The 25528-nt window shown below is 46.0% G+C and overlaps 2 protein-coding genes, 1 long non-coding RNA gene and 2 other non-coding genes across 8 annotated transcripts; 1 reads left to right on the top strand and 4 right to left on the bottom strand.

Annotated features, from left to right (window-relative positions):
* Window positions 1-1740: 1740 nt before the first annotated feature.
* Window positions 1741-2913, bottom strand: LOC103632024 (uncharacterized). Its single transcript, XR_555610.3, has 2 exons — window positions 2239-2913; window positions 1741-2143 (listed from the first exon to the last, which is right to left on the bottom strand). It is a non-coding gene; the product is annotated as an uncharacterized lncRNA (long non-coding RNA).
* LOC111589910 (small nucleolar RNA SNORD96 family) lies at window positions 2377-2469 on the bottom strand. Its single transcript, XR_004851715.1, has one exon. It is a non-coding gene; the product is annotated as a small nucleolar RNA SNORD96 family (small nucleolar RNA).
* Window positions 2567-2660, bottom strand: LOC111589909 (small nucleolar RNA SNORD96 family). The gene has a single exon (XR_004851714.1). It is a non-coding gene; the product is annotated as a small nucleolar RNA SNORD96 family (small nucleolar RNA).
* Window positions 2914-3018: 105 nt separating the features above from the next.
* On the top strand, window positions 3019-10631 carry LOC103632023 (pentatricopeptide repeat-containing protein At5g64320, mitochondrial). Of its 3 annotated transcripts, none has more exons than XM_008653873.3 (4): window positions 3019-5689; window positions 6081-6288; window positions 9221-9462; window positions 9961-10631. In XM_008653873.3, the coding sequence occupies exon 1, from the start codon at window positions 3336-3338 to the stop codon at window positions 5385-5387; it is 2052 nt and encodes a 683-aa protein (XP_008652095.3). In that variant the 5' UTR covers window positions 3019-3335; the 3' UTR covers window positions 5388-5689; window positions 6081-6288; window positions 9221-9462; window positions 9961-10631. The 3 variants fall into 3 exon arrangements, with proteins under 3 accessions (XP_008652095.3, XP_008652096.3, XP_008652097.3); XM_008653874.3 differs by having other exon boundaries at window positions 9193-9462; XM_008653875.3 differs by having other exon boundaries at window positions 8946-9462.
* A 1482-nt stretch (window positions 10632-12113) lies between these two features.
* Window positions 12114-14112, bottom strand: LOC100382025 (uncharacterized). Of its 2 annotated transcripts, none has more exons than XM_008653417.4 (2): window positions 13464-14112; window positions 12114-13321 (listed from the first exon to the last, which is right to left on the bottom strand). In XM_008653417.4, the coding sequence occupies exons 1-2, from the start codon at window positions 13851-13853 to the stop codon at window positions 12560-12562; spliced, it is 1152 nt and encodes a 383-aa protein (XP_008651639.1). In that variant the 5' UTR covers window positions 13854-14112; the 3' UTR covers window positions 12114-12559. The 2 variants fall into 2 exon arrangements, with proteins under 2 accessions (XP_008651639.1, NP_001168261.1); NM_001174790.1 differs by having other exon boundaries at window positions 12306-13380; window positions 13464-14087.
* Between the last annotated feature and the right edge of the window lie 11416 nt (window positions 14113-25528).

Genomic DNA, 25528 nt, shown 5'->3' with positions numbered 1-25528 from the left:
ACCCATGATTTAAAATACAGAGTTATTGGGGAATGGAGCAGATTTCCCAAACTATTGTGTGCGTACCTGTTTTCTTGTGCAGATTCAAACACGCTGGAGAGCGTATTTAGTCTGTTATTTATTCCGTTGCATTGCTGTGACTTGATCCTCTAGAACGTTGTTGTCATGTTTCCATTTTCCTTGGGAAGTATTGTTGTGAATGGGACCTCCATTTTCATTATGAAAGGGTCATGTTTATGTTAGGATTTATGGGCTTGGCCCAATTAAGAATTTCTAATAATTCCAGGAAAATCTCAAAAGCCCATATAAGTGGATGGCAAAGGGATAGGTGGAACCAATAGCACCATATTGCTAGCTCTTGTGGAGTAGAGCTAGCTTAAATATGGAAGCCACACTCACTCACCAAGTCATGGATGAGAGGAGAGAGTGTGGAGAGCCACACGCGCGCGCGCGCTCGCTCGCCTCGCCTGGCCTGGCCGGGGCGAAGGGCGCGGGCGCACGACATGCGCGTGAATGGTCCGCCGAAATCCGGCCCCTCGCCTTGCGGGGGCGCGGCTACCTTTTGCCGTTTGATTTTTTTGGTTTCTTGGCTGTTACGCTTATCCTAACCGATCCCTATAAAATCTCAACTGATTGCGAGATTTTCGTGGGCGGATAAGCACGGGGGTCGCGGACTCGGCCCTATAAAAGGAGCCCGGCAGCCAGCCTCCATATTATCCCAGATCCCAGTTCGCTTTCGCCTCTCTTCATAGCTGAGTCGCCTTTTAGTTCCCTTCGTCCCGACCGCAGAGGTGCATCTGCGATCAGGAGAGCAGGTCTCCGGAACCCTTCGTCTTCTAGATCCTGCACCGGGAGAGGGCGAATAAGGTTTTTGGGAAGCGTCTTCACGCAACTGCTCGTGATCTGCTGACCTCGTCGACCCTGCTGATTTCGCTACTTCGACATCGTCGACCCTGCTGATTCCGGCGCGTGCCATCGATCAGTAAGTCTAATCAGTACGCATCATCTGATTTGGCTTGTTATTTCAGTTCTTCTGATTTGGTCATGATTTATATTCGGAATTTAGATTGGAATTTGTCTAATTATTCAACAGTTTAGTAGTCGTTGCAACTTGTGCATTTGGTGGAGGTGACGACCTTCATAAGCTGGCCTGTTTTTTTTTGTCTTTGCCATCTAGTATTGCTGAACAACCCATCGATAACGCATGGTATAGAACAATAGATCAGTTTTGCTCTCATATGCAAGTGACTGATCTAGCAGTACTGATAATTGTTCAATGTAGCCAACAAATGTAGTGGTCTGCTTAATGTGGACTAGTTGTCGGATCAAATGTTCATGTTGGACGCACCCAAAATGCTCCAGAATCAAAATGACTGAATTCAAACCAATTACAGAACTTAATGCGAGAAGCCATAAACTGCAACAAAAATCCACATGTGAGGATCTACATTTGAATAATTAAGGTGGTGTTTTGGTACGATGTTTGTAACGCGACCTGAATACAGATAGGCAAGGCTACACCTGTTTGTTTGCGTAGAGCTGTTACACGCAATCGAATGCAATGCCTGTACAAACTGATACCGCCCCTTTTGATCGTTTTACTCTCCCACGGCTCCTCTCCCCACGTTACCAGCCTCGTCCAAACAAATGGTGCTTTCTATTTGATTACTTTAGCGGAGATTGTGGGAGCATCAAACTCAGAGCATTCCATTGGTCAGGGGTGGGATTGGGCGAAGAGGAGGCATGCGGTTGAGTATTTCATTCTTTGTTCTACTCTCAAAGTAGATTCAAGCAGTGTATGTATCTGGTTATTACGGGTCTATTTGGGAGGGCTCCCTCCACATCAATGAGTCGTTTTGCCAAACAATATGTTAAGATAACACTAGCTCAAGAGGACAAGAGCCGAAGTCATTTTTACAGCCATGCCGAGGCCTACATGGGTCGTAGATCAATATTTCACCCACTCTGCGACTGCCAAGTGGACATCGGGCTTCAGCTTCATTGAGCCTAGCAGCAGCATCCTGCTGCACTTCCGCGTCATCACCGGCAAGGGCGATCCATAGGACTTGTACCCACAAGCAGTGTAAGTAATCATAATCTGCAGGTATCCAATTCCATCTCAAATTCTGCAGCACATTACATCCTACAAATGTAAAATAAAACTAGTAGTTAATTCACTTTTAACGTTGGCAGTTTTTACGGGTACCGTTCAGTGGTTTGTTCAAAAAATAGCAATACCATGAAAATACTAGGCTACAATATTTTGAAACGCCTAAGAACCAAGAAGTCTTTCTGGTCTGATTTGCTGTTACCATTTTCCTGAAAAAAAAAATATGGCCAATGCGGTATCAGACTCAAAAGTGGTTATACTCTGTTTGGCCTCAGAATTCTTTGCAGTGTGACAGCATGGCTCGCGCCAATCAGCCCCGAAAGATGGTGTTTTTGATTGCTGAGTTTCGTCACAGGCCACTGTCAAAGTATTTCAGATCAATTTTTTTACGATGCAGCATACAGACGCATGAATAAAAGCGTGGAAATGCAAAAGAAAATCTGCGGGCTGGAATGGGGACGTCAGAATTGCAGAGTTGGCAGCATGGCTCGTATCGAGCCAATCAGTCCCGAAAGATGGTGTGTTTTGATTGTGTTTTTCATCACAGTCCTCATCAGAGCTCGCAACAGAAGAGAGAAATAAATTCTTAAGGACGACAAAAAAGAGGAAAACATCGTCTCTCTGAACAAAACTGCACAAAGAGGAGCAAAGGGGAGAAAAGGAAGAGACACTCAAGAAACAAACCAACCAAGATGCTTCATGAAACTACAAGAAAGAACGCTGAAACAGCAAAGGGCACGGGACGTCTGCAGAAGCGGCGGCGGCCGTAAAGACCAAACCCTAGCTAGCGGCCAGGTGACATGATATCGTCGAAAGGATGGGGAGGTGGCCTGTTTATAAAGGAGCTGGGGTGTAGTCCCAGCCGTTGGATTACTTCCTGAGAACGATGTGCCCGATGAGGGTTTCCATGTTGTGTGTGGCCAAATTTCAGCCCAGTGCGATACGATACGATACGGCCTATGACGTTTTTTTTTCAAATGGAAACAGGAGAGTATGCCGGCCCATACCAAAAGAACAGCCCAAGCAGTTAGTCTGGTGCTATGCATCCACTCGCCTGAACTGAACGTGGTCCCTCTCCTCTGTCCTCCGCGATGGTGGTCCCCAGCTCGGCAAATGTTGTCCCCGGGGCGGCAGCGCCGGCGGCCTGAAGCGCGACGACTAGGACGGCAGCGGCAATCTTTAGCGCTGTCGGCGGCGGGATACTCGCTGCGCGCCACGCGCTGACATGGACGAGCCCCCGTGCCCGCCCCCGCGGCCCGCGCTCAACTCCGCCGCCGCGACGTCATGGCCGGAGCTGCTCGCGCCGTTCGACCTCTCCCGCCTCCGCGCCACGCTGTCCTCGCACCCGCTCACCCCGCGCCGCCTGGCCCGCCTCCTCGCGCTCCCGCTCGCGCCGGCCACCTCCCTGCTCCTCCTCGACTGGTACGCGTCGTCCCACCCGGCGCTCTCGCTCTCGTCCCTCCCGCTCCGCCCCATCCTCGCGGCAGCCGACCCCGACCGCGCGCTCGCGCTCCTCGACTCCCTGCCGGCCTCCCGCCTGCCCCCGCTCCGCGAGTCCCTCCTGCTCCCGCTGCTCCGCTCCCTGCCACCCGGCCGCGCGCTCCACCTGCTCGACCAGATGCCCCGCCGCTTCGCCGTCTCCCCCTCCTTCCGCTCCTACAACGTCGTCCTCTCCACGCTCGCCAGGGCCGACTGCCACGCCGACGCCCTGCTCCTGTACCGCCGGATGCTCAGGGACCGCGTGCCGCCCACCACCTTCACCTTCGGTGTCGCCGCGCGCGCGCTCTGCCGCCTCGGCCGCGCCGGCGACGCGCTCGCGCTGCTCCGCGGGATGGCGCGCCACGGATGCGTGCCTGATGCGGTTCTCTACCAGACTGTCATCCACGCCCTGGTCGCGCAGGGCGGGGTCGCCGAGGCCGCGATGCTCCTCGACGAGATGTTACTCATGGGGTGTGCGGCGGACGTGAACACCTTCAACGACCTGGTGCTCGGGCTGTGCGGGCTCGGGCGCGTGCGAGAGGCAGCCAGGCTGGTGGACAGGATGATGACGCAGGGATGCATGCCAAGTGTGGTGACATATGGGTTCCTCCTGCAAGGGCTGTGCCGAACAAGGCAGGCGGACGAGGCGTGCGCCATGCTCGGGAGGTTGCCGGAGGTGAACGTGGTGATGCTTAACACGGTGATCCGTGGATGTCTGACGGAGGGGAAGCTGGCCAGGGCAACAGAGTTGTATGAGATGATGGGTTCAAAAGGATGCCCGCCTGATGTGCACACATACAGTATTTTGATGCATGGCCTTTGCAAGCTTGGGAGATTTGGTTCAGCAGTGCGGATGCTTGATGAGATGGAGGAGAAGGGTTGTGCACCAAATATCGTGACCTACTCTACCTTGCTGCATTCATTTTGCAGGAATGGCATGTGGGATGACGCAAGAGCAATGCTGGATCAGATGTTAGCCAAGGGCTTTAGTATGAACTCCCAAGGATACAATGGTATCATATATGCCTTATGCAAGGATGGCAAGCTTGATCAAGCGACAAGGCTTGTCCAAGAGATGAAGAGTCAGGGGTGCAAGCCTGATATTTGCACGTACAATACAATGATTTATCATCTGTGCAACAATGACCTGATGGAGGAGGCAGAACATATTTTCAGAAACTTAATTGAAGAGGGTGTTGTTGCCAATGGAATAACTTATAATACTCTCATTCATGCACTTCTGCGCAACGGAAGGTGGCAGGAGGGCCTAAGGCTTGCAAGTGAAATGCTACTTCATGGTTGCCAGCTAGATGTTATTAGCTACAATGGCCTGATTAAAGCCCTCTGCAAAGAGGGGAATGTTGATCGGAGTATGGCGTTGCTTGAGGAAATGGTGACAAAGGGAATTAAGCCAAATAATTTCTCGTATAACATGCTGATCAATGAACTCTGCAAGGCGGGAAAGGTACGTGATGCACTGGAGCTCTCAAAGGAGATGCTGAATCAAGGACTGACACCTGACATTGTGACTTACAATACACTCATAAATGGGTTATGCAAAGTGGGATGGACACATGCTGCTTTAAATCTTTTAGAGAAGCTACCCAACGAAAATGTGCATCCTGACATTGTGACATACAACATTCTCATTAGTTGGCACTGCAAAGTCAGATTGCTTGATGATGCCGCTATGCTTCTAGACAAAGCAATAAGTGGAGGAATAGTTCCTAATGAGCGAACGTGGGGAATGATGGTGCAAAATTTTGTCAGACAGACAGTCAATCTCGAGGGTTACTAAAAGGATTTATTGTATATGTTGTATGTCATATCAGAAGGGAGCCTGGTGCAGTGGTGAGAGTTGTCTCACCGAGTCACCTGATCGCAGGTTCGAAGCAGTCTCTTTGCATTCGCAGGAGGAAAGCTTACTTTGGTTTATCCCTTCCTCAAACATCACTCATTTGGGAGCCTCCGGCACTTGGTCTGTCTCTTTGTGTGCCATACTGGTTTTGGGACTCCGCAGCTCGATATGCTTTTAGATCAATATGGGCACATCTTAACTTCCAGCATACTGCCTGCCGTGCATGTCGTCATGTCGATCTGGTGCGTATTTCTTCTCTGTTACAACTTGTACCATCAAAATTATATGTATTGATCAAGTAATAATACTTAATATTTTCCTGGGCAGAGCAAAAATTGATACATTAGTACACCATTTTGAGTTGTACTCAAAAGTAAATTTAAAAAGCTAACAACTTTTTTTGAAATGTGCTTGTTGCAAAGTTACTGATGTTTGTAGCATAAGCATACTTTCTTTATGTAGTAGAATTATTCTTTCGAAAATCTTGAGCCAACCATGTTCTGTGAACTCTAGAATTTAGAGAACCTGTTATAGGCATCATAAACTGTATGTGTGTACCTGTTTGGTTGTCGTTATGGCAAATAAGTGCGCTTACACATCATAAACTGTATGTGTGTACCTGATGTTTTGCAGGACTGTTGGAGCCCTTTTTCTCTTAGGTTACTGATTAACCACCAAAGCAAATAGCCATTGACAGAATTCAACCAGAGTCTTGGCTGAAAATTCTTGAATGGGAATGGAAGATCTCTGGTAGCACAGTGGTCATGTTGTGAGTGATATATAATGGACCTTTCTACTGTTCCAGCTGCACATCCTACCTGCAGTAGTGAACCACCCTAAGGTACAGAAATCCTAGTTGGCATGAAAAAACTGTTAGCGGACATACACTACTTGCTTACAGTTCTTTTTTTCTATTTGAAAAGGCAGCATATAGTATGAAACAGGTGCACCCCAAATACAATTCATTGTGTGTTGTCTTGAAGTATGACCCAACTTGCTTATAATCATACAATGTTATTCGGAATATGACCACTTCAATTGAGGTGGGAAGGGGTAGTTCCAGTGTCCACTTTAAAATAAGAAGGCAGCTTGAGGGAACATACTAGTCTGATGGTTCTGGAGTAGCTAATGTGTTTGATGTTTAATCTGAACTTTTTGGCATAACCATAACCAGCCCATTATTGTGCACTCTCATTGGATTCTCTGAGTTAGCCTTATCAGAAGGGATTGTGAAATTGCTGTTGAGATTGTGATGGGATCCGGTAATATAGTTGGAGTAGAATTGGTAAATATCGTAAACTAGAGATAGATTTTCCAAAGACATGGCTGTATTGGTTCACCCCATTATCAGCACTGTGATAACTGTGTGGGGTTTCTAATTACAAGAATCCCGTTTTGTATAGGATGAAGACTTTGATCCTTCATTTAGATGAAAATTTTGTGTCGTGTTACTTTTTTATCTATGGGATCTGTATTCTCTAAAACTGATGTTTTTGTGTGTATCTGTGTCATGGGCATAATAGGGAGCGAGAGGCAACAGCCAGGCTGGGATAAGGCTAGAGAATAAGATTGAGATGAGCTGGGATAAGGTTAGAGAATAAGATTGAAATGAGAGAATTGTGGAGAGTTGGTTAGCATTAGATAAGTCCAAGAAAGTAGGAGTTAGTTGAGAGTTTGTAGGAGAAGTTGGTTAGCCATAGGGCTATTTATAAGCCGCATGGCAGCAGGGAATAAATCAAGCAAGATCATTATCAAACCAATCTCTCTCCCTTGCAATGACCCTCTCAAGCGCATAGGGCTGCTACCCTAGAACCAAGACTGCGGCAGAGGGGTATAACCTCGCCGGAGAAGATAGCTATCCCCATGAGCTCCAGGTTATCCTCACCACCACCAGCCGCCGCGCCATCTGCCGCCGCAACGCCCTCCCACCCGCCCTCTCCAACTCCAGATGCATTCACTCGGCTCGAAGAGAAGTGGGATCAATTCGTTGTGATGTTCCACCGCTACAAGGAGAAGACAGAGAAGGAACTCCAAGCAGCGGTGCGGCTTCAGGCGGCAGCGCGAGGGTTTCTGGCACGCCGCCAGGTACAGTCCCTTCGTGGGGAGAAGCACCTTGCTGTGGCCTCCAGGGCCACCCCATGGCTGTCATCACATGAGCAGGTCGTGGTGCGCCTGCAAGCCGCAGTGCGCGGCTTCCTTGTTAGGCGGGCGGTGCGGAAGCTGCACTTGCTGATCAGCTCATCGCTGCACCAACTCGCAGCCTGCGCGCCCAACCACCAGGTCTCGTCTATACTTTTTGAACCCCCTGCAGAAGTCGAGATCTGGGTATGCAGCCCCCCTGCACGGCCAAAGAGGGTCGTCTCCTTCATTCGGGCAACTACCTTGGTGCTGGACAGACCCAACATAAGAACGGGCTGGTTCCTCCTTCACCTTTCATCCAACGTGAAGTCCGCAGTTCAGCTCTTTCCTTGGGATCCAGGAGGACATACTGCAGTTCAAATTTATATTTTAGTTCCACAATTATTTTGTATTTTTGTCTTAAATAATAAAGGTAAGCCGAGATGTACAAGGCTTAACCTTAAGTCGTGTCAGGTAAGTCTATGACAGCTCGAGGACGAGCTGGTCCTCAAGGGAGGGGGAGATGTCATGGGCATAATAGGGAGCGAGAGGCAACAGCCAGGCTGGGATAAGGCTAGAGAATAAGATTGAGATGAGCTGGGATAAGGTTAGAGAATAAGATTGAAATGAGAGAATTGTGGAGAGTTGGTTAGCATCAGATAAGTCCAAGAAAGTAGGAGTTAGTTGAGAGTTTGTAGGAGAAGTTGGTTAGCCATAGGGCTATTTATAAGCCGCATGACAGCAGAGAATAAATCAAGCAAGATCATTATCAAACCAATCTCTCTCCCTTGCAATGACCCTCTCAAGCGCCTAGGGTTGCTACCCTAGAACCAAGCCTGCGGCAGAGGGGTATAACCTCGCCGGAGAAGATAGCTATCCCCATGGACCGAAGGTCCATGACAATCTGTTTGTGAATTGAAGTCATAGTAGCACCATTGAGAAGGAGGCAATATATTGGAATGCCAACACTGCCATTTTAAACATGAAATACTATGGTTTAACGGAAACCAAATTATTAAACTTAAGCTTATTGTATTGCATAGGTATTTAGCTAACTAGTGTATTGTACAGTACGGCCTCCATGAGGCTCTGCCCCTGTAGGTGGCTGCATTATTCTTGTGCTACTGATCTGGAGCTTGGATGGATTCACGATTTTCGAGAAAACAAGTATGGCTGCATTGTGTGTTATGTTACTTCGGTTTATCCGTGGGGGGCAGTAAAAGTGATGTTTCTTTTTGGTGTGTGAATTTAAGTCGTAGCAGCAACATTGAGAAGGGGACAATACATGATGAAATGTCAACACTGTGACTTGAACACATGAAACACTAGGGCTTAACGAAAACTAAATTATTAGACCTCAGCTTATTGTATGTATTGCAGAGGTATTGGGTAACTAATGTATTGTACGATATGGCGTCTATGAGGCTCTGCCCCTGTGGGTGGCTGCATTAATCTCGTACTACTGATCTGGAGCTTGGATGGATTCACGATTTTAGCGAAAACTGGCATGTTTATGAAGCTTTTTCATACCAGAAAACTTGAAGTCGTGAAGTTTGATCTACTGTATCTTTTTCCTTCAGATACGCAATCTGTTTCATTTAGTGACTGTAAGTTAACTTTTTAATAGTTTCCTTTGTTTCTCCTGGCTTGTGCAGTGGCAGTGAACTATCAAGTAAGTAGTTGAATATACCTATGAAGCATGGACCAGAGTCTCCCTGGGGTGGTTGGCACTAGTCGTGAACTTGCGATGCTGCTGTCTGTGGTCAGCGTTTCCACGGCACTTAAGGGTCAACATTTAAGGAACACTCCGTCGTGCTGAACCCAAGCACTTTGATTGATGGAATGCTGAAAAAAAAAGCATGCGTGTGGCCCATGAAAGCATGGCAAGGCCTCCCAGGTACCAAACGTTATCTTGTATTGTATTATTGTGCCTATCTTTCGGTTTGTTGAAGTACCATGTTATTCTAACAAAGCATTAACTAATTCGGTGCAGCACAATATATTGGGTGTAGCCGTGTAGGGGTGCTCTTAATCTAGATAAACCTTATAGTGTCAACTACATGATTGGAGGATGGGTGGCCAACTAAGATAAAAAAATATAAAGTCGTTGGCTCTTCTAGAGCAACAACATTGTGTTGGAGCATCTGGCTTAAGGGAAATGATATTGTGTTTGAAAACCAAACTCTGTTTTTTTTGGTATGTGCATGTTATATTCACTATCATTCATTGATGCTATAGAAGCAAGACTTGTAGCATATAATTATGGCGGCTTTGCAACAATCGGCGCGGTTGGCTAAGGATTGTTTTACCCAGACTCGTAGATTTGCGTTCTAGTGTTAGAATCGATTGTAATTAGAGCCGTGATGATTGCTGATTTATTTTTATGCTCTTGCAGAGGTTGAGAACGTGTCTCCAGAAACTCTGTATCATCTTGGTACACTGATCGATCTTGGTTGAATCTAATCTTCTGTTACCGAAAAATTCTGCGGCTGTCGGGCTCGAATCTGTAGACGGCTCTGGCAAGGAGGAGTCCCGTTGCTGGTTTGGATAATTTTCTGTTGGGCGATCGATGAATGCTGTCTGCTGCCGCCTGTTGAGTGCTTGTGGAGTAGCACCGTGGTGTGGGAAAGGCCGAGGCAAGTACCTGGGTGGTAGTAGCACGGCCATGGTGTGCGTGCCTGCGTGCGCTACACCCACGCCGCTGGCCCCACGGCTGGCTGATGGCACGGACCGTATACCTTGTTGTCTCGGTCAAAATGGATGTACTACCACCACCGCTCGTGCGCACTGCTACTGTGCTACCTGTTCCCCGTCCCCCGATGCTTCTCCAGTGGTCCATCTGCTGCTCCGCTTACCAGGTGGAAAAAATCACTGGTGGTAAAACAATAAGGGCACAACAAACGATGGACTCAAGAATATAAGAAATACATAGGGTATGATGATAATGTGTAAACCATTCATTTTTACACAAACAGTTACGATGATTTTTTTTTTAAAAAAAACAACATTTCTATTATACATTAACTTTTCAAATGACCCTTTAAACTCGTCTAATATATTTTTAAATATAGTCTCCGTGTTGGTTTACACAAGAGATTAGTTTGCACCTGATTAGAGATAGTAATGGATATCCGCGACCGATATATGATAGGTATCTAGTCCATTTGGGTACTATCTAGTCCATTTAGGTACGTGTATAGGCTAAATATTTTATGCATGGGTCTTTTATTTGACAAAAATCTTTACCCAATGGGTAAACGGGTATTAGAACGTTCTACCCTAACTCATACTCGTTAACCCATGGTATAAAATACCCAGTATAAACTTAGCTCACAAGCATAAACTTGGGCTTTAATCATCCATCTCTTTTGACTATTTAACAACCTTTTAAACGATAACATCGTAGAAGGCTTAACAACTAATTAATGATCATGTAATAGAACATATAATGTGTTATATGGTATTATCCGAGTGTTGCTACTTCAATTACCTATGGTGTATTTGGATCGATGATTGAATGATGATAAAATTTTTTGCAATGGTGTTTAGATGAATATATTTGATGTTTATATAATGTATTATTTTGATAGATGTTTAATCATTGTGGGTACGTGTGACCCGATGGTTGACCTATACGCACATGAGTATGGTATGGACGTATGATGGTAAATTCATACCCATCGGTGGATATGGGTGACCCGAAGGGGTTATTTTTTATCGTAGATATGAGTATAGGATAGTAATACCCGGTGGGTATTTACCCATTATATTGTAATATCTACACCTGATATATTTCCGTTTATATAACCATATATAACTCAAATATTACTATATGTATATAGTTAGTAAATAAATTTGGCACTTCTATATACAGGACCTACTGCGATAACCAGTGGATAAACCGGGCGTGTCCCCAGCAGTGGCAGGCTCTGCTTGGGTTGGAGGTTTTGTATTTTTTTTATTTACTTTTTACCGCGTCGTGGAAAAAGAGGTAAAGACAGGCGAGCCGGAGCGAGGCAAGTGGTGGTGGGGTGGAGAGAACCCACGCCGTCGGCCCGTCGCCATGGGCCTGCGCGCGCTGCCCCTGCCCTGCCGCACGCGTCGGCCCTCGTGGGGCCTCGTCACGTCGCCGGCCACGGCCGCGCCTCTCGAGACGCCACGAGCGCAGCGCAGACCTCTCCGCGGGTCGACTCCGCACGACGACTGGCAGCATTTCAGTACTTGGCTGTTCTATCTCTGGGTCAATGACGTCGGGTCCCACCCTCGAGGTCACGCCTCCAGCCAGTGGCCACTGGCCAGTGCTCCGAAGCTCGCCCCACTGTCAGTCTATCACTAGTCACTAGTACTTTCCGGTGTCCGTCCGTCGCTTCTTGACTTCTTCCAGTTCCAGCCAGACCAGCACGGTAAAAACTAGCAGTACACGATGACCCCGTCAACGCAAAAGCTGTCCACAGCAGAGCTGACGTGCGATGAAACGTCCTACTGCTGCTCCTGCTCCATGTCGTTCTCTTGCAACAATGGCAGCAGGATGGAGGATCGCAGGAAACAAAACAGAAACAGTATCTTTACTACTACTGTAGTAGTACCTCTTTCAATTGAAGTCACAAGCCTGACATGACCTGACGAACACGGTACAGCACTGCAAGCCAGGCCGAGGCTTCAGTTCCTCCCAAGAACAGAGGGCAAGGGGACCCAACCAAAACTGCCCCGGATTCCTTCCGTTCCCCCGGGGCCGCGGACAACTGAAACTCTTGTTTTTTTTTTCTCGCATGAACAGAAAGAACAAGAAGAAGAAAAAAACGACGGGAAAAGGGAGGCGTTTCTTTCTCTCTCACTGTTCCGAGGAGCCGGAAAAAAACCGCTAAAACACCTGGAGCCGGCCCTCGGACGGATCGACGAACGCGAGCGAGGGAAGGGAGGCAACAAAAAAAAAAGGTGGAAATTTGTTTTGGAGCCGGAGCCGGAGCCGGGGAGAGCGTATCTCCTTGGGTTGATCAGCTGGCGAGCAGCAGCAGGGACGCCAGCCCGGTCACCACCTTCCTCCTTGCCTGCGGCGGCTGCGGGCTCAGCTTGCTAGCCGCCTCGGGCCGCCACGGCGACGGCGGCACCACGACCGTGGCCTTCTTGTCATCTCCGCCGTCGGGAATGCCGTCGTCGCCGGGCGCCTTCGGCTTCTCGCCGAACCGCGGCTCGAACACGCCGGAGAAAGCGGGAACCGGCGTCGCGAGCGCCGGCGTCTCGTCCGGGCCGCCGCCGCCGCCGCTGCGGGCGTGCGGGGACAGCCACTTGGCGCGCATGTACTCGTGCTTGCGCCACGGCGGGAGGTGGAGCCCGCGCTTGCGGAGGCTCTGCCGCGCCGCGTCCGCCACCACGGCCACCACCCGGCCCAGCCGCTCCGGGGTGCCCACGAACAGCGGCGGCAGCGCCTGCAGCGCCGCGCGGTACGCCTTGGTGGGCCGCGCCACCTCGAACTCCGCCCGGAAGTCCACCTCCACCACGAGGCGGACGCGGACGCCGTCCGTCGCCCCGGGCTCCGCCTCCGCCACCACCGCGTCGATGTACTCGTGCTCGCCGGCCGGGTGCGAGGGGGCCTTGTCCCACCGCGACGTGCACACCGCCGCGTCGTACCCGAGCGCGCGGAGCCCGTCCGCCACGGCGCGCCGGGCGTCCGCCTTCTTCCGCCCGCAGCGCTCCGCGATCCGCGACGCGTCCGCCAGGAGGTTCCGCTCCGCCGTGCTCGCGCACTGCACCAGGCCCTGCGTGCGAGAAGGAACGGGGACGGAAGGCGGAAAAGAAGGGGAGGAAGAAGAAATAACTGGAAATCAGTTCTTGACCACTGGACGGACGGTGAGCGACTTGGGAGGCGACAGCAGCTGAATCGGGGACAAAAGACGGTACCTTCAGCAGCTCCAAGGCGTCGCCGCCCGCGGCCGGCGCCGCGGCGGGCGCGGAGGCGGAGGGCAGGAAGTCGAAGTCCTCGTCGTCGCTGCCGTCCTGATGGTTGCCGTTAAAGCAGTTGCCGCACCGCCCGCGCGACGGCCGCTCCACGGCCGCGGAGGACTCCTCCATGAAGCTGAGCACCATCTTGTCCAGCCCCACCGACCCAGCCTCCGCCTCCCCTCCCCTCTCGTCCTTCTCTCTCTCCTTGCCGTCCCCAGCTGCCAGCCGCTCGGCCGGGGTCACCCGCACCATCAGCCTCCGGAACATCGACACCCTCGCCGTCGCCGGCGCAAACGGACTGCCGTCGATCGTGCCCTGCTGGTTCTTCACCGGGAACCGAAACGTCATCGATGACCGCCACTTACAGCACCGCCGCCGCACCCTCCCTCCCCCTTCGTTCCCCTCTCCAACCAACCACAACCACCGTCCTCACTCGGCAACCAAAACATGAATGGCGCGTGCGGCGTGCCCTGCCTATTACGACCAAACAAGCGCTACAGTATACGCCGTCTTACTTGTGCCCCAAAGGAGGCTCGCCGGCGGTGTTCATCTCCGGCGGTTCGTGTTCCCTTCTTGTCTTCGGAGACGAGAACGGAGACGGAGGAGTGGGACAGTGAGGTGCCCCGCAAGGTCTTATAAAGAGTGAGTGGCCCTGGCCTGTATGCTGTATGGCGGATGGGGGTGGGTGACGTGGACGGTGTGTGGGCCCGTAGAGTACGTGGTAGGCGGTGTGGGGGCAGGGGAAGGACGACGTTGACAGGTGGGCCCGAGCGGTGGGTCACTGTGTCGTTGCCCTTGTTGGGAGGGGGACGGAGGACTCCGTGGGCGAGGAGTGAAGTGACGGGTTTACCCCTGACTGTTGGTTGGGATAAGCCATCTGTACAAGTTACAACTTACAACTGCTGCATAGGGAGGGGTGGATCCGTAGTTTTCGTATGAAAGGTCGATTTCAGCATGAAATGGCAAGTTTGCCCCTTTGGAGTTTACCCTTGTTTCTGCTGCCCGTGGTTTTGTGCGACAAAAGTTAGAGGTGTGTACTTTACTTTTGATGTAAATAAATTAGCTTTGGTATTCCAGCTTTCAACCATAAATCGGTTTATACAGGACATAGACCCCATATTTATTAAACAGGGAAATTTACAAGATACACTGTATTAGACATTGATGGAAAACAACATGGCCAACAACAACTACAATCATAACAATTTTAGAATTTACAGGTTAACATGAATAGATGGTTTGATATTCGTGCATTGGCAAACCGCAACAAGTCCAATGTTAATTGACCTTCTATTTAATGTAGTACTACATCGACTACGTCGTATTTGGTTCTTTCTTGTACATATCATATTAACGGTTAATATTAGGTTGCTTCACTCATAATGTTAGCACAACATAAGATCTCTTGACACATACAAAGAACAGTCTCAACGCGTTAATGTAGTAGTACTAGATTGATTACGCTATGCTCAGTTCCTTGCTCGATAAGAAATGTCGTAATTATTATTTGACTAATAATGTTAGCACAATAGAAGATTTCCCTATATATAGTGGACAATGTAAGAGTAGTGTCAATGCGTTGAGTGGAATATATTCATGGTATTAACTATCCTTCCATATACTATATAGGGATGTCCGGATGTGGTGAGTGTTATTCAAGACAGAGAGAGAGAGAGATTGCTTCTCCGTAAAGGAATCGTCTCAACATATCCTCTAATGAATGAAGAAATCAACGAGATACGCGTTGGGTGGAAAGCGTGGTTTCTTCACGTGTTTTGTGAGGACAACCATCAAACCATCGCCCCAAATTCGTCGTTGCTAGTAGCGCATCGGGTCTATCACGAAAGAGGTCGAGAAGAGGAGATACGCTCACCTTTGAGCTTAGCCCGTTGTCGTCGGATGTGTCGCGTGAGGTGTGTAGAGAGGAGGAAAAAGAGAGGATTGTGGCACTCTACGTCATCGACGCGAATCTAGGCCTCACCGTGTCGGTCAAAGCCTCACGCTCTAGCGTCCAAGCCACCGAAACGGATTTAGGGATAGAGAAAGAGATTTATTATTAAACCTATCAGATGTTACACGCATATATACCTTGTATATTAAGTGATGTGGTTTCTAAAAAAGTGTAACCCTATTGATATGATAAGTATGAGGCGAAGAGAAATTGCAACAAGCTGTGTGCTAGGGCAAGGATGAGCTTGCATTGTATTGCTGTGAAATGCCATGGTTTTGCGAGTGTGTGGTTGTGGCGCCCCTTTGTGTAGAATTTGCTTTTCGACATTTGGCCTCACGAGATCTTCATCATTTTGTGGAGTTATTTTTTCTAGTTACTTGTGTCTCGCCTTTAGTTTCACGAATGGGATCTTCATCGCTTGGTTACGAATAGTTAATACATAACCGGGGATGGAGCTAGAAAAAAAATTTAGGAGAGGCTAAAGTAAACCATTACATTATATAAAGCCTCTTCTATATTATATGTGTATGTTTTGAACTTTGGGAGATGCTTCAGTGAGGCTTCATGGATTCGGGAGCGGTAGGGAGGGCTTGAACCCACCCGCCCCACCTTTGGCTCAGTCACTGCATATAACAAAACGTCGATGTCTTTAATCTAATTTGTAAGGATGGCAAGTTTAGATTTGGTAAGATGCATATGTAACTTTTTCTTACTCCTAAGGGATAGTTTGGTAACCCTATTTTTTAAAAAAAGTTTTTTTTAATTTTTCTAAAAAAAATCAGCTTATTTGTCCTTAAGAAAATGAAAATCCTTTAGAAAAAAATGAAGTTGTCAAACTAGTACTAACAGAAAAAAATGTAACTTAGGGTCCGTTTGTTTTCATACTAGATTATATAAGTTGGATTATGATGTAAGAGTAAAATATCACTTTGGAAGTACAAATAAACTGAAAATAAGCTATCTCATATTTGTGATTCCAAAATGTATTTTACCATTCTTCTCTTCCATCATAATCTAACATATATAATTTATTGGAAACAAACATGCGGTCGTGTAAACAAAATAGCGTTGGAATGGAACTTACCGAATACGCTTCTCCTGTACCTAAAGCGGGGAGGGGGAAACTCTCGTTGCCCATACAGACACACACCCATGCACTTTTTTTGTTTGTTCATGGACCTTGTAAAATGGAATCCGTAAAATGGGCCGCACAGTCAGGGGCAAAACGGAAAATGGTGGGAGCCTAGGCCCCGGAGGAATAACTAGGACGAGCGTTGGGTTTATTATGGTAATTCGGTTTGTCTTATTCGGGTTTTATAAAATTTAGAGTTCTGAAAAATAAAAACCAAAATTTTTAAAATAATTTTAGGAATCGAATCCGAATAGACTTATAATTTCGGTTCGGTTTATTCGGTCCATGAATAATAGAAAGACTATTATCTTTTGTTAAAATATATAATGAATAATTAATTGAAAGTACTATTATTAAAACAAATGACTATAAAAATTAGCATACAGATAGATATATATATATACTATCGTTAAGATAATATCATTATTTTTAGCTAATAAGTTCATAAACCATATAATAATATCATCACATATTAAGAATTTTTTATATTTCGGGTTATTTAGTCTATTCGGGTTTTAAAGATTAGGAACCAAATCCAAACCTAAACTCCGAAATATAGCATATATAGAAACTGAACCCGAAAAACTGAATAGACCAACAATTCAGTGTATTTAGGTTCGGTTCGGGTTTGTTTTTCGGTTTTAAATTGACTACCGCTAGAGATAACGAAGGCCACAAGCACGTCACGCAGGGGAGGATGCCTTCCGTGCACTGTGCGCGCGGAAACCTGGAGCCCGACACGGAGCCCCGCGGGATCCCGTGTGGCTGCGCCGCCTGTGCTCCAGTTTTCTTCTCATCCGGCTTTTCTTCTCTGGCGCCTATGGCATATTGGCACGAGGCTAGCTAGCTATGATTTGCTCCGGCTGGGCAGCGGCTCCTGTTGCAGACTCGCGGCTAGCCTTCCCTTGCTGCAGGTTGGTGGATGAAAAGGATGCCCATACAGGCTATGATTTGGTGAGCATCGTTTTTTTTTGGTGGAATCAGGGACAGTTTAGTACGTATGTTGTGTTTCATCTACTGCCTTGTTAATATTTCAATCTACAAGTCTATAACAAAAGAAGTTGTCTGCATATATAGTGCAAAGAAATTTGGCTGTTCCGTGTATAACTTATGTTACATTCTTTTATTCTTGTTTTGGGAGCTAGCATTGTTACTTTTTCTTGTGTGTTCTCTAGTTTTTTTTTTTACTTTAGTTACTATTTTGAGATAAAGCTTCCTTCATATAAAAAGCTAAGGATTTGTTCGGTTATTTCCATTATACATAGATTAGATGAGATTGAAATTTTTTTAAGAACTTTGACTTTCTTGGAATTTAAACCCAGTCAATTTCACTCAATCCACATGGATTGAGAGCTAACCGAACAACCCTTAACGGGGCCAGTCGATCCGGCTTGGAAACAAAATTTGGACTAACCAACACGACGCAACACAGATGTTGTTTGTAAATTGTAATTGTAACACATATGGAACCGTAAAGGTGGACATTCTCTAGGGAAAAAGTACGGGTCAATCCATTTCCAAATATCATTTTAGGGCTAGTTTTGGAACCTCATTTTCTCATAGGATTTCTATTTTCCCAAGTGAATTTAGTTCATTTTTCTTGGGAAAACATAAATCCCTTAAAAAATGGAGTTCCCAAACTAACCTTTAGAGATATTTACATAAAAGGTTTATCATCCGTGTTGCACACCCAAACATGTAATTTTCTCAATGCTATAAAAATCTTTAGTTATTCTAAATTATAAGCAGTTCAGTATTTTTTTTGCATATAGTCCAAATGGCACTCCCCTCGAATAAGTTTAGTTCATGGCTAGGGGATTAGTAAAGCTTTAAAAAAATTAGCGCTATTAGAGAAAAACGGCAGTTTGTTGGGCCACTTGATGAGGTAGAAATGACATTGTGTTTGAACGTAAATATGTGACAAGTTCTCTGCATGTTCTTCATTTGGCTATCCGCTGGCTCCGTTTCTGGGTTGTGCTATAGAAGCCTATCTTTCAGGAGTTAGTTTTGACTATTTGTCAACGTTTGATGGCAAGTGGCTTGGGAGTTTTTTTTTACCTAAGCTCATGGGTGACAATCTAATCTTAGGATTGATTACTACTGGAGTGTTCGGGTTAGTCCAGTTTGGACCGTGTGCATCTCGTGCGATACAAAAGTCGGAGTTTTTGTTGTCAAGAGAGTTATGAGTTATAACTATCTTGATACAATAAATTTTCCTTTATTGAAAAAAATAGATTTTGTTATATGTGTGTCTAAACACAATGTATATAATGTATATCTAGATACGTAGCGAAAGGTATGCATATAAAAAAATGTAAAGGGACCTATAATTTTAAACGGGGACTCCCATAAACTATCACGATTATCGATATGTTGCACATCCTGTAGATAGGGACTGAACTAATAATTCCCGGGTGTCCAAATGCAGGTTTAACAAGTGAGAACAGCAAGCAGATCACGATCCTTTAATTTTATGTCAGTGAGTGAGTGGTTGTTTGTTCCTATCCATTGTCATTGGTGTAACGACTTCTATTCTTCCTTTGACACTGTCCCCTAACCACTATTCCCTGCCCCATTAACAACTGACGGCTACACCCTACGCAGCTGACGCCTGATGGATGGCTATGCAGTGCAGGATGATGCATACTCTGAACTGAACCAACCAACCAACCCACCTAGTAGTCTGATGGTTTGCACTATCTTTTTTTGAGAAACTCTTAAGATCACATACAATGTGTATATAGTTTTGCCTTGTTTTGATGGCCTGCACTTTGGGGCCTTTCTATCTTGGCTTTCGGCTCTGAAAGGTAGGGAACATGGCTTCCGTACTGTGTTGAAACTGAATGGGAGAGAGAGTGAGGCGTCGTTTTTCTTCAGAAAAAATAGGTGTGTCTATTCTTTCTTTCTTTTTTGGGTCTGCAACAAACGAGGTGGGGCAACTCTTTCTCTCTCTGTATAGATATTTAATTTGGAGCTCTACGAGATCAAATATTTTGCAGCAACTTCTCGTGTATTTATGATGTGTTTGGTTGGAGAGTCATATGGTTTTAGAGGGAAGGGAGAGGAGAGCACTCGCGTCTAGAAGAGCGCGGAGCGCCCGTGTCCGATCGTTTTGATGGAGCGAGAGCATTACAACTATTTATGGAAAATTTTCATATGTAGACTCTAGAAGCTGCTCCGCTCCTATTATGTTGAAAACCAAACATCTAGGAAGTATGAATAGAACTGCTCTATTCTGCTACGCTCCTCAACCAAACTCACCCCCCCCTATCTACATACCCACTCTATGAATATCTCTCCATCTAAATTAGTTTACTCTTGATCTAAATTAGTCTATTGATAAATTAAAATCATATACTAAAAACTCAATATGTATCTTATTATCAAATAGTAAATTAAACTTTAGAGTACATGTCTCTAGTCATTTTAAATCTTGTTTGTTTAATTTATATTGAATTGATATAATAATTTTGAATTTGCCTCTAAATACGGCCGTAAAAAATATTGTTTGCACTATAGACTACACAATTTAGTTTGAAAATAAGGAGAAAGAAGCGAGGTGGAATAGGGGAGATAGCCTAATAGAATAAGGGAAAACACTACCTTCGGTTCAAACAAAAAAAAAGGGTGCAAACTCACGTCGTTGGAAAATGAGCGTAAACCACAGTTGAGCTTGAAAATAAGAGTTAGAACACGGAGCTTGGTATCTTTTCGCTAACTGATGGTAAAAGCTACTTAAAATGTTCGAGTTGGTCTAGTAAATCTAAAACTACTTATATGTATAATGACCAGAGGGGGGCATGTGCCTCCTTTTTTTTTGGGAGAACACAATAGTAGGCTCTGGATACCTTAAATTTTCACTAGATGTTAATGAGGACATTGATTAATATGGAAACCATTTAATCGAACACTGCAACGCGGTGCAACAACTTTCAAGAAATGATGTAATTCCAATTCTTCTTTTTTTTTTGGAAATCACGGAATTGAAATTTAGAATCGTGTGGTCTAATTCCACGCAATTCAAAGGGGTGCTGTTTTTATTAGGTGAGTGGGTTTCTAGTTATAAACCAATTATTCCCTGTAATTAGATCTCTAATTCCAAATCTCAATTCACAATTCACAATTCCAACATAACAACAGAATATAGAAAAACTAATTCCAATTCACAATTCCATGCATCAGTATCTACATCCAAACGGGCTATAAAATTTAGCCTCTCAGAACTGTAACATGGAAATAGTAGAATCTGATCATTTGTCGCCCCAGCATACGTACGAAGGCAACCAACACAGATGTCGCTACACCTTTACACGATCACACGCATGGAGCCATGGACGCAGCTGTTCAAGTGTTCTAAGCACTGCTAGCGACCTTATAGGACCTAGTAGAGAGGCACATCGAAAACCAAACCATAATGTTGCGTTGCGAGACAGAACCTTGCCATGCTCTCTACTATGTGCATTAGCAATCAAAAGAACCATACATAGTAGTATAGCTCTATAGCAATAGTATAGTCCCTAGCTACCAAAACAACGAGCACCTTGAAAAATCTCACATCAGCTACAACTGTTCAATCACTTCATGGACCGTGGTTCAGAAAACTCGAGAACTCTTGCTTTGATGTCGTGCTATAGTGAACACATTAAACGGATCAACCTAAAAGAGCCAAGAGCAGGAGACAAGAGAGTAAACATAGAAAATAAAGGAGGGGGCGACGCAAATACAGTTCTCTACCAAGATTCAATACGCACTAGGCCATATCGGAGGAGACGAGGCTGAGCAGTGCTGAACTGCTGTTCTCACTTCTCAGCAAAGATTTGGCACGGGTTATAAGTCAGTTTAAGCTAGTTTGGAAACCCTATTTTTCCAAAGGATTTTCATTTTCTTAAAGGAAATTAGTTTATTTTTCCATAGAAAAATAGAAATCCCTTGGAAAAATGAGGTTCCCAAACTAGTCCTAAGTGATCCGTGGGGAAACAAACAAGGGGATTTCGTTTCTTTGTTCGGTTTAGTGCCTGTAGTTTGAGGTGACCTAACTTTGGAAGGAAACGGAACGCTAGCCTCCAGAGTTCAGAACCAGAGTCGATGGTAAGCTCAGTCGCTGCGAGTCCTAGCTGTTCCAACTGGTTATTTATCGTACCGTAATAATAATAATAGTAATATATAAACGTTAGCTCTGTCTCAGTCAGTGAGTGGTTGAAGAGTGCCTTTCCTACGGTCAAGCCCTACGAGAGGGGCCCACATGCATCGACCAACCAAGTGGACAGGGCGACGATTGGTTGGGAAATCGTTAGTATTACACTAACAGCGTTTACTACACACAGAGGCAAAAAAAAAAAGGAAAAAGGAACAGGTCAGGTGTAGGACGATTTGGTAGGGGAAATCATGGAGGACTGAAAAAAAAACATGGAAGATGAGACTGAAAAAAACATGGAAGAGCTTGCCTTTTCAACTGAAGCATCATTTGGAGTGAGCTGAGCAGCTCCAGTGGGCAGATGAGACTGAAAAAAAAAAACAAACATGGAAGAGCTTGCCTTGGCTCTAAGGGCATGTACAGTGGTGTTTAATGTGGAGGCTCTTAAGGTGTTTAAGGGGGTTAATTGTAAAAAAATCTTAGAGCCGTCTCTCCGTGAAGAGACGCCTCTGGCTCGTAAACCAAGTAGCAACAGACGTCTAACTTCCCACTGTACGAATTTGTCGTCTATTCTATCGATCTGATGCTATACAAATACATTTAATTCTGTATTTATTAATAGACTACGTTTATAGACACTCCATTGTACAATAGAGTCTCTTAGTTGTCTCCTGTGCTTGAAGAACCGTTTTGGTGTCTCTCCACTGTAATTGCCCTAAAGGATGCTCCATCCCTGCTTTCTTCTCTAGTTCAGGGGTGGATAGATAGGTACGTAGGCTTTATCAACTGCACTTTTGTAGTTAGTCCTTTCTTTGTTGTTGTTGATGCTGCTGCTGCGCTAATTGTGATGTTCAGCAGGTACTAATTCCCCGTACGAAATTACGCACCTCATTAATTATGCATGGATGTGGAGATCGCCGGTTCAAAATTCTTCCCTTCGGTTCGAAACAGGAAAAAAGAAGAAGAAGGGTTCAGTTCAGAAAAAAAAAGAACCAACGGTCTGGCTACAGGCTACAGCAGCAGCACGTACAGCTCTATCTCAATCATTTGAAGTCTAACGGGGTGTTTCGTTCCATCGAACTAAATTCTAGACCATGTCGTATCAAATACTTAGATGATAGTTATGAATATATATTAAATATTGTCCAATTATTATAAAAAAATCTAATTACGCAGACGAAGGCTAATAGACGAGACCGGTCTATTAAAGCTAATCAAACCTATATTTAACGCGGACTAAACTTTAGTCAAAGAAACGGACTAAACCCTATATTTAATACTCATGATTTCAATCTTGGTTTTTTTGGTGACATTGAAATTCTCGCAACCGGTAAGGAAACGCGAGGACGTCCATGGACTGACGCACGAGACACGCGGACTGTCCGGGTCTAAGGATCAGACCGTCCGCCACTTTTGGTGTTCAACACGTCTACTCATGGGAGAGCGGCGGAGCCTTCTGGGCCCTTCTTCGTTCGTTCACCACAGAGCAAGCAGGTATCACGTCTACTCATGGGAGGTTTGCTAAAACGCTAAGCGTCGTCGGTCTGATAGGGATATAGAGGCGATGACGATGTCCGGTAGAGGATAACGGGAGGTTTTCTTTGATTTGGTCTGGTTTGGTTTCCTAGGCCAGTTGCTTGGCTGCGAACTGGGGGAGCAGGCAGAGCAGTTTTTTGCCTGGCTGGGTTTTGTGCCAAGTGGCTGGCTGGCTGATGTGTTGTGTCACCAGCGTCCTCCGCAGAATTCCGTATCCTTCCAAACATGTCTCTGTATGTCACCTACAGGCCTCGTGTATCTATTCTATCTACGTATAAACTAGTACTGTGTTGATCAAAATGCGCGTTAATCCTTTGTTGTTTGTGAAAGCATCTAGGCCCCTCGTTGGTTTTAGTGATTAATGACAACGTAATATTATATGTGACTAACGTGTGTTTTGCAGAGACAAATGGTAAGTTAGGTCGCATGACAGGTAGAAGTACTACAACGGTGAAAACAATCCCGGAGATAAGAACTCAAAGCGACGGCTAAAACGACGAAACAAAAGGAAAAGGTCTACGGAGTCCGAGTGTCAAGGAGATGTGGACACTCGCGATTTAGTTAGGTCTTTTATTCTCTTTTAGCCGTACTATAAAGAGGGGTTGTCGATGAGTAGTTTGACCAAGAGAGTTCTAGTGTAGTGTTGGTGCACAATCACACTCATATACAGTGCTAGGTGTCACTCTAGAACTCACACACAAGTTAGAGCGAAAACCGATTTGAAAATCAGCTGAAAAACAAGAGTTAGTGTTTCTGGCTTTGGGGCACCGGACTGTCCGGTGTGCACCGGACTGTCCGGTGCACCCTCTGCCAGGTGGGGCCAGGCTGGTCCACGGCAGAGGCTTTCCCCTTCGCAGAAACCCGAGAGCGCAGCTTTCGGAGTTGAATTTTAGTGGCACACCGGACACCGCACCGGACTGTCCGGTGCGCCATGAGTCCAACGGCTAGCTGTCAGAACTAGCCGTTGGAAACGACCGTTGGCGCACCGTTGGCGCACCGGTGGCGCACCGGACTGTCCGGTGCGCCATTGCGCAGTGAAATGCCTGTAACGGCTAGTTGGTGGGTGAGGGCTATTTATACCCCCTCCACCCACCATATTCAATGTCTTGCACTCCACATTTATTCCAGCACATTGCTAGAGCATTGCAAGCACCAAAAGCCTAGTGAGGAGATTAGAGAATCATAATCCGCGTTTGTTCCTCATTAGCGCTAGTGAGAGCCACCTAGAGCACACACCACTTGCATTAGGCTTCTCTTGGTCAAGCGAAAGTCTACGGCTTGTTACTCTTGGTGATCGGCATCACCTAGACGGCTTGGTGGCGTTGGGAGCTCGGTGATCACCGTGAAGATCTTGTTGGTGACCCGACTCAAGTTTGTAAGCGGTCTCGAGGGATCCACCACGCCGGAGTGGCAAAGGATCATCTCGTAGTGAGCACTTGGTTCTTGCGAGGACCAAGGGGAGCGATACCCTTGCGCGGGTGCTCCAACGAGGACTAGTGGGGAGTGCCGACTCTTCGATACCTCGGGAAAAATTGGAGGAGTCTTCTAAACTTTGCTTTACATTCCGCACTTAATTCAAGCACTTTACATTGTGTATTTGTTTAGCAAGTATTTGAAGTATTGTCTTAGCTTTGTTGCATTTCTAGTATTATATTCTTAGTGCTAGTTGTTGGGGTGAAGTTGGGCTCTTGCTTAGCTCTTGCTTAGGTTTTAATTAGTGTTGATTTTTAGAAAAGCCCAATTCACCCCCCCCCTCTTGGGCATCGTGATCCTTTCAATTGGTATCAGAGCCTTGTTGCTCTTAGATTAGCTTAACCGCTAGAGTTACGATGTCCGGTGGGGATGGACCTCCTCCCGTTTTTGATGGTGATGATTTTCCTTATTGGAAAATTCGTATGGAAGCATACTTAGAGGCTATAGACATTGGTGTCTATAAAGCCACCACACAAGGATTCCCCGAACCTAGAGATCCCACAAATCTTGTAGGTGATGAGTTCAATTATGAGAAATGGAATGCTAAGGCCAAAAACACCCTTTTTAGAGGCCTTTGCAAAGATGTGTTCAATAGAGTAAGAAATCATAAAAATGCTCATGATTTGTGGATGGACATTTGTGCTCTACACGAAGGAACTAGAAGTGAACGTGAGGAAAGATATCACATAGCCATGCGAAAGTTAAATTCTTTTGAAATGCTTACTAATGAAAATGCAAATGCTATGTACTCACGACTTAATATTCTTGTAGAGGAAGTTAATGGATTGGGGCTTACT

This window comes from Zea mays, chromosome 7, assembly GCF_902167145.1.
Source record: "Zea mays cultivar B73 chromosome 7, Zm-B73-REFERENCE-NAM-5.0, whole genome shotgun sequence".
Taxonomy (NCBI): domain Eukaryota; kingdom Viridiplantae; phylum Streptophyta; class Magnoliopsida; order Poales; family Poaceae; genus Zea; species Zea mays.
This window is presented reverse-complemented; position numbering and strand designations above follow the sequence as displayed.

Excerpts from the sequence above, each read along its gene's own strand:
- LOC103632023 (XM_008653873.3), top strand. The coding sequence starts at position 3,336 with ATGGACGAGCCCCCGTGCCCGCCCCCGCGGCCCGCGCTCAACTCCGCC.
- LOC100382025 (XM_008653417.4), bottom strand. The coding sequence starts at position 13,853 with ATGACGTTTCGGTTCCCGGTGAAGAACCAGCAGGGCACGATCGACGGC. Across the intron at positions 13,322-13,463 it reads ACGCCTTGGAGCTGCTGAAG|GGCCTGGTGCAGTGCGCGAG; the intron begins GTACCGTCTTTT and ends TCTCGCACGCAG.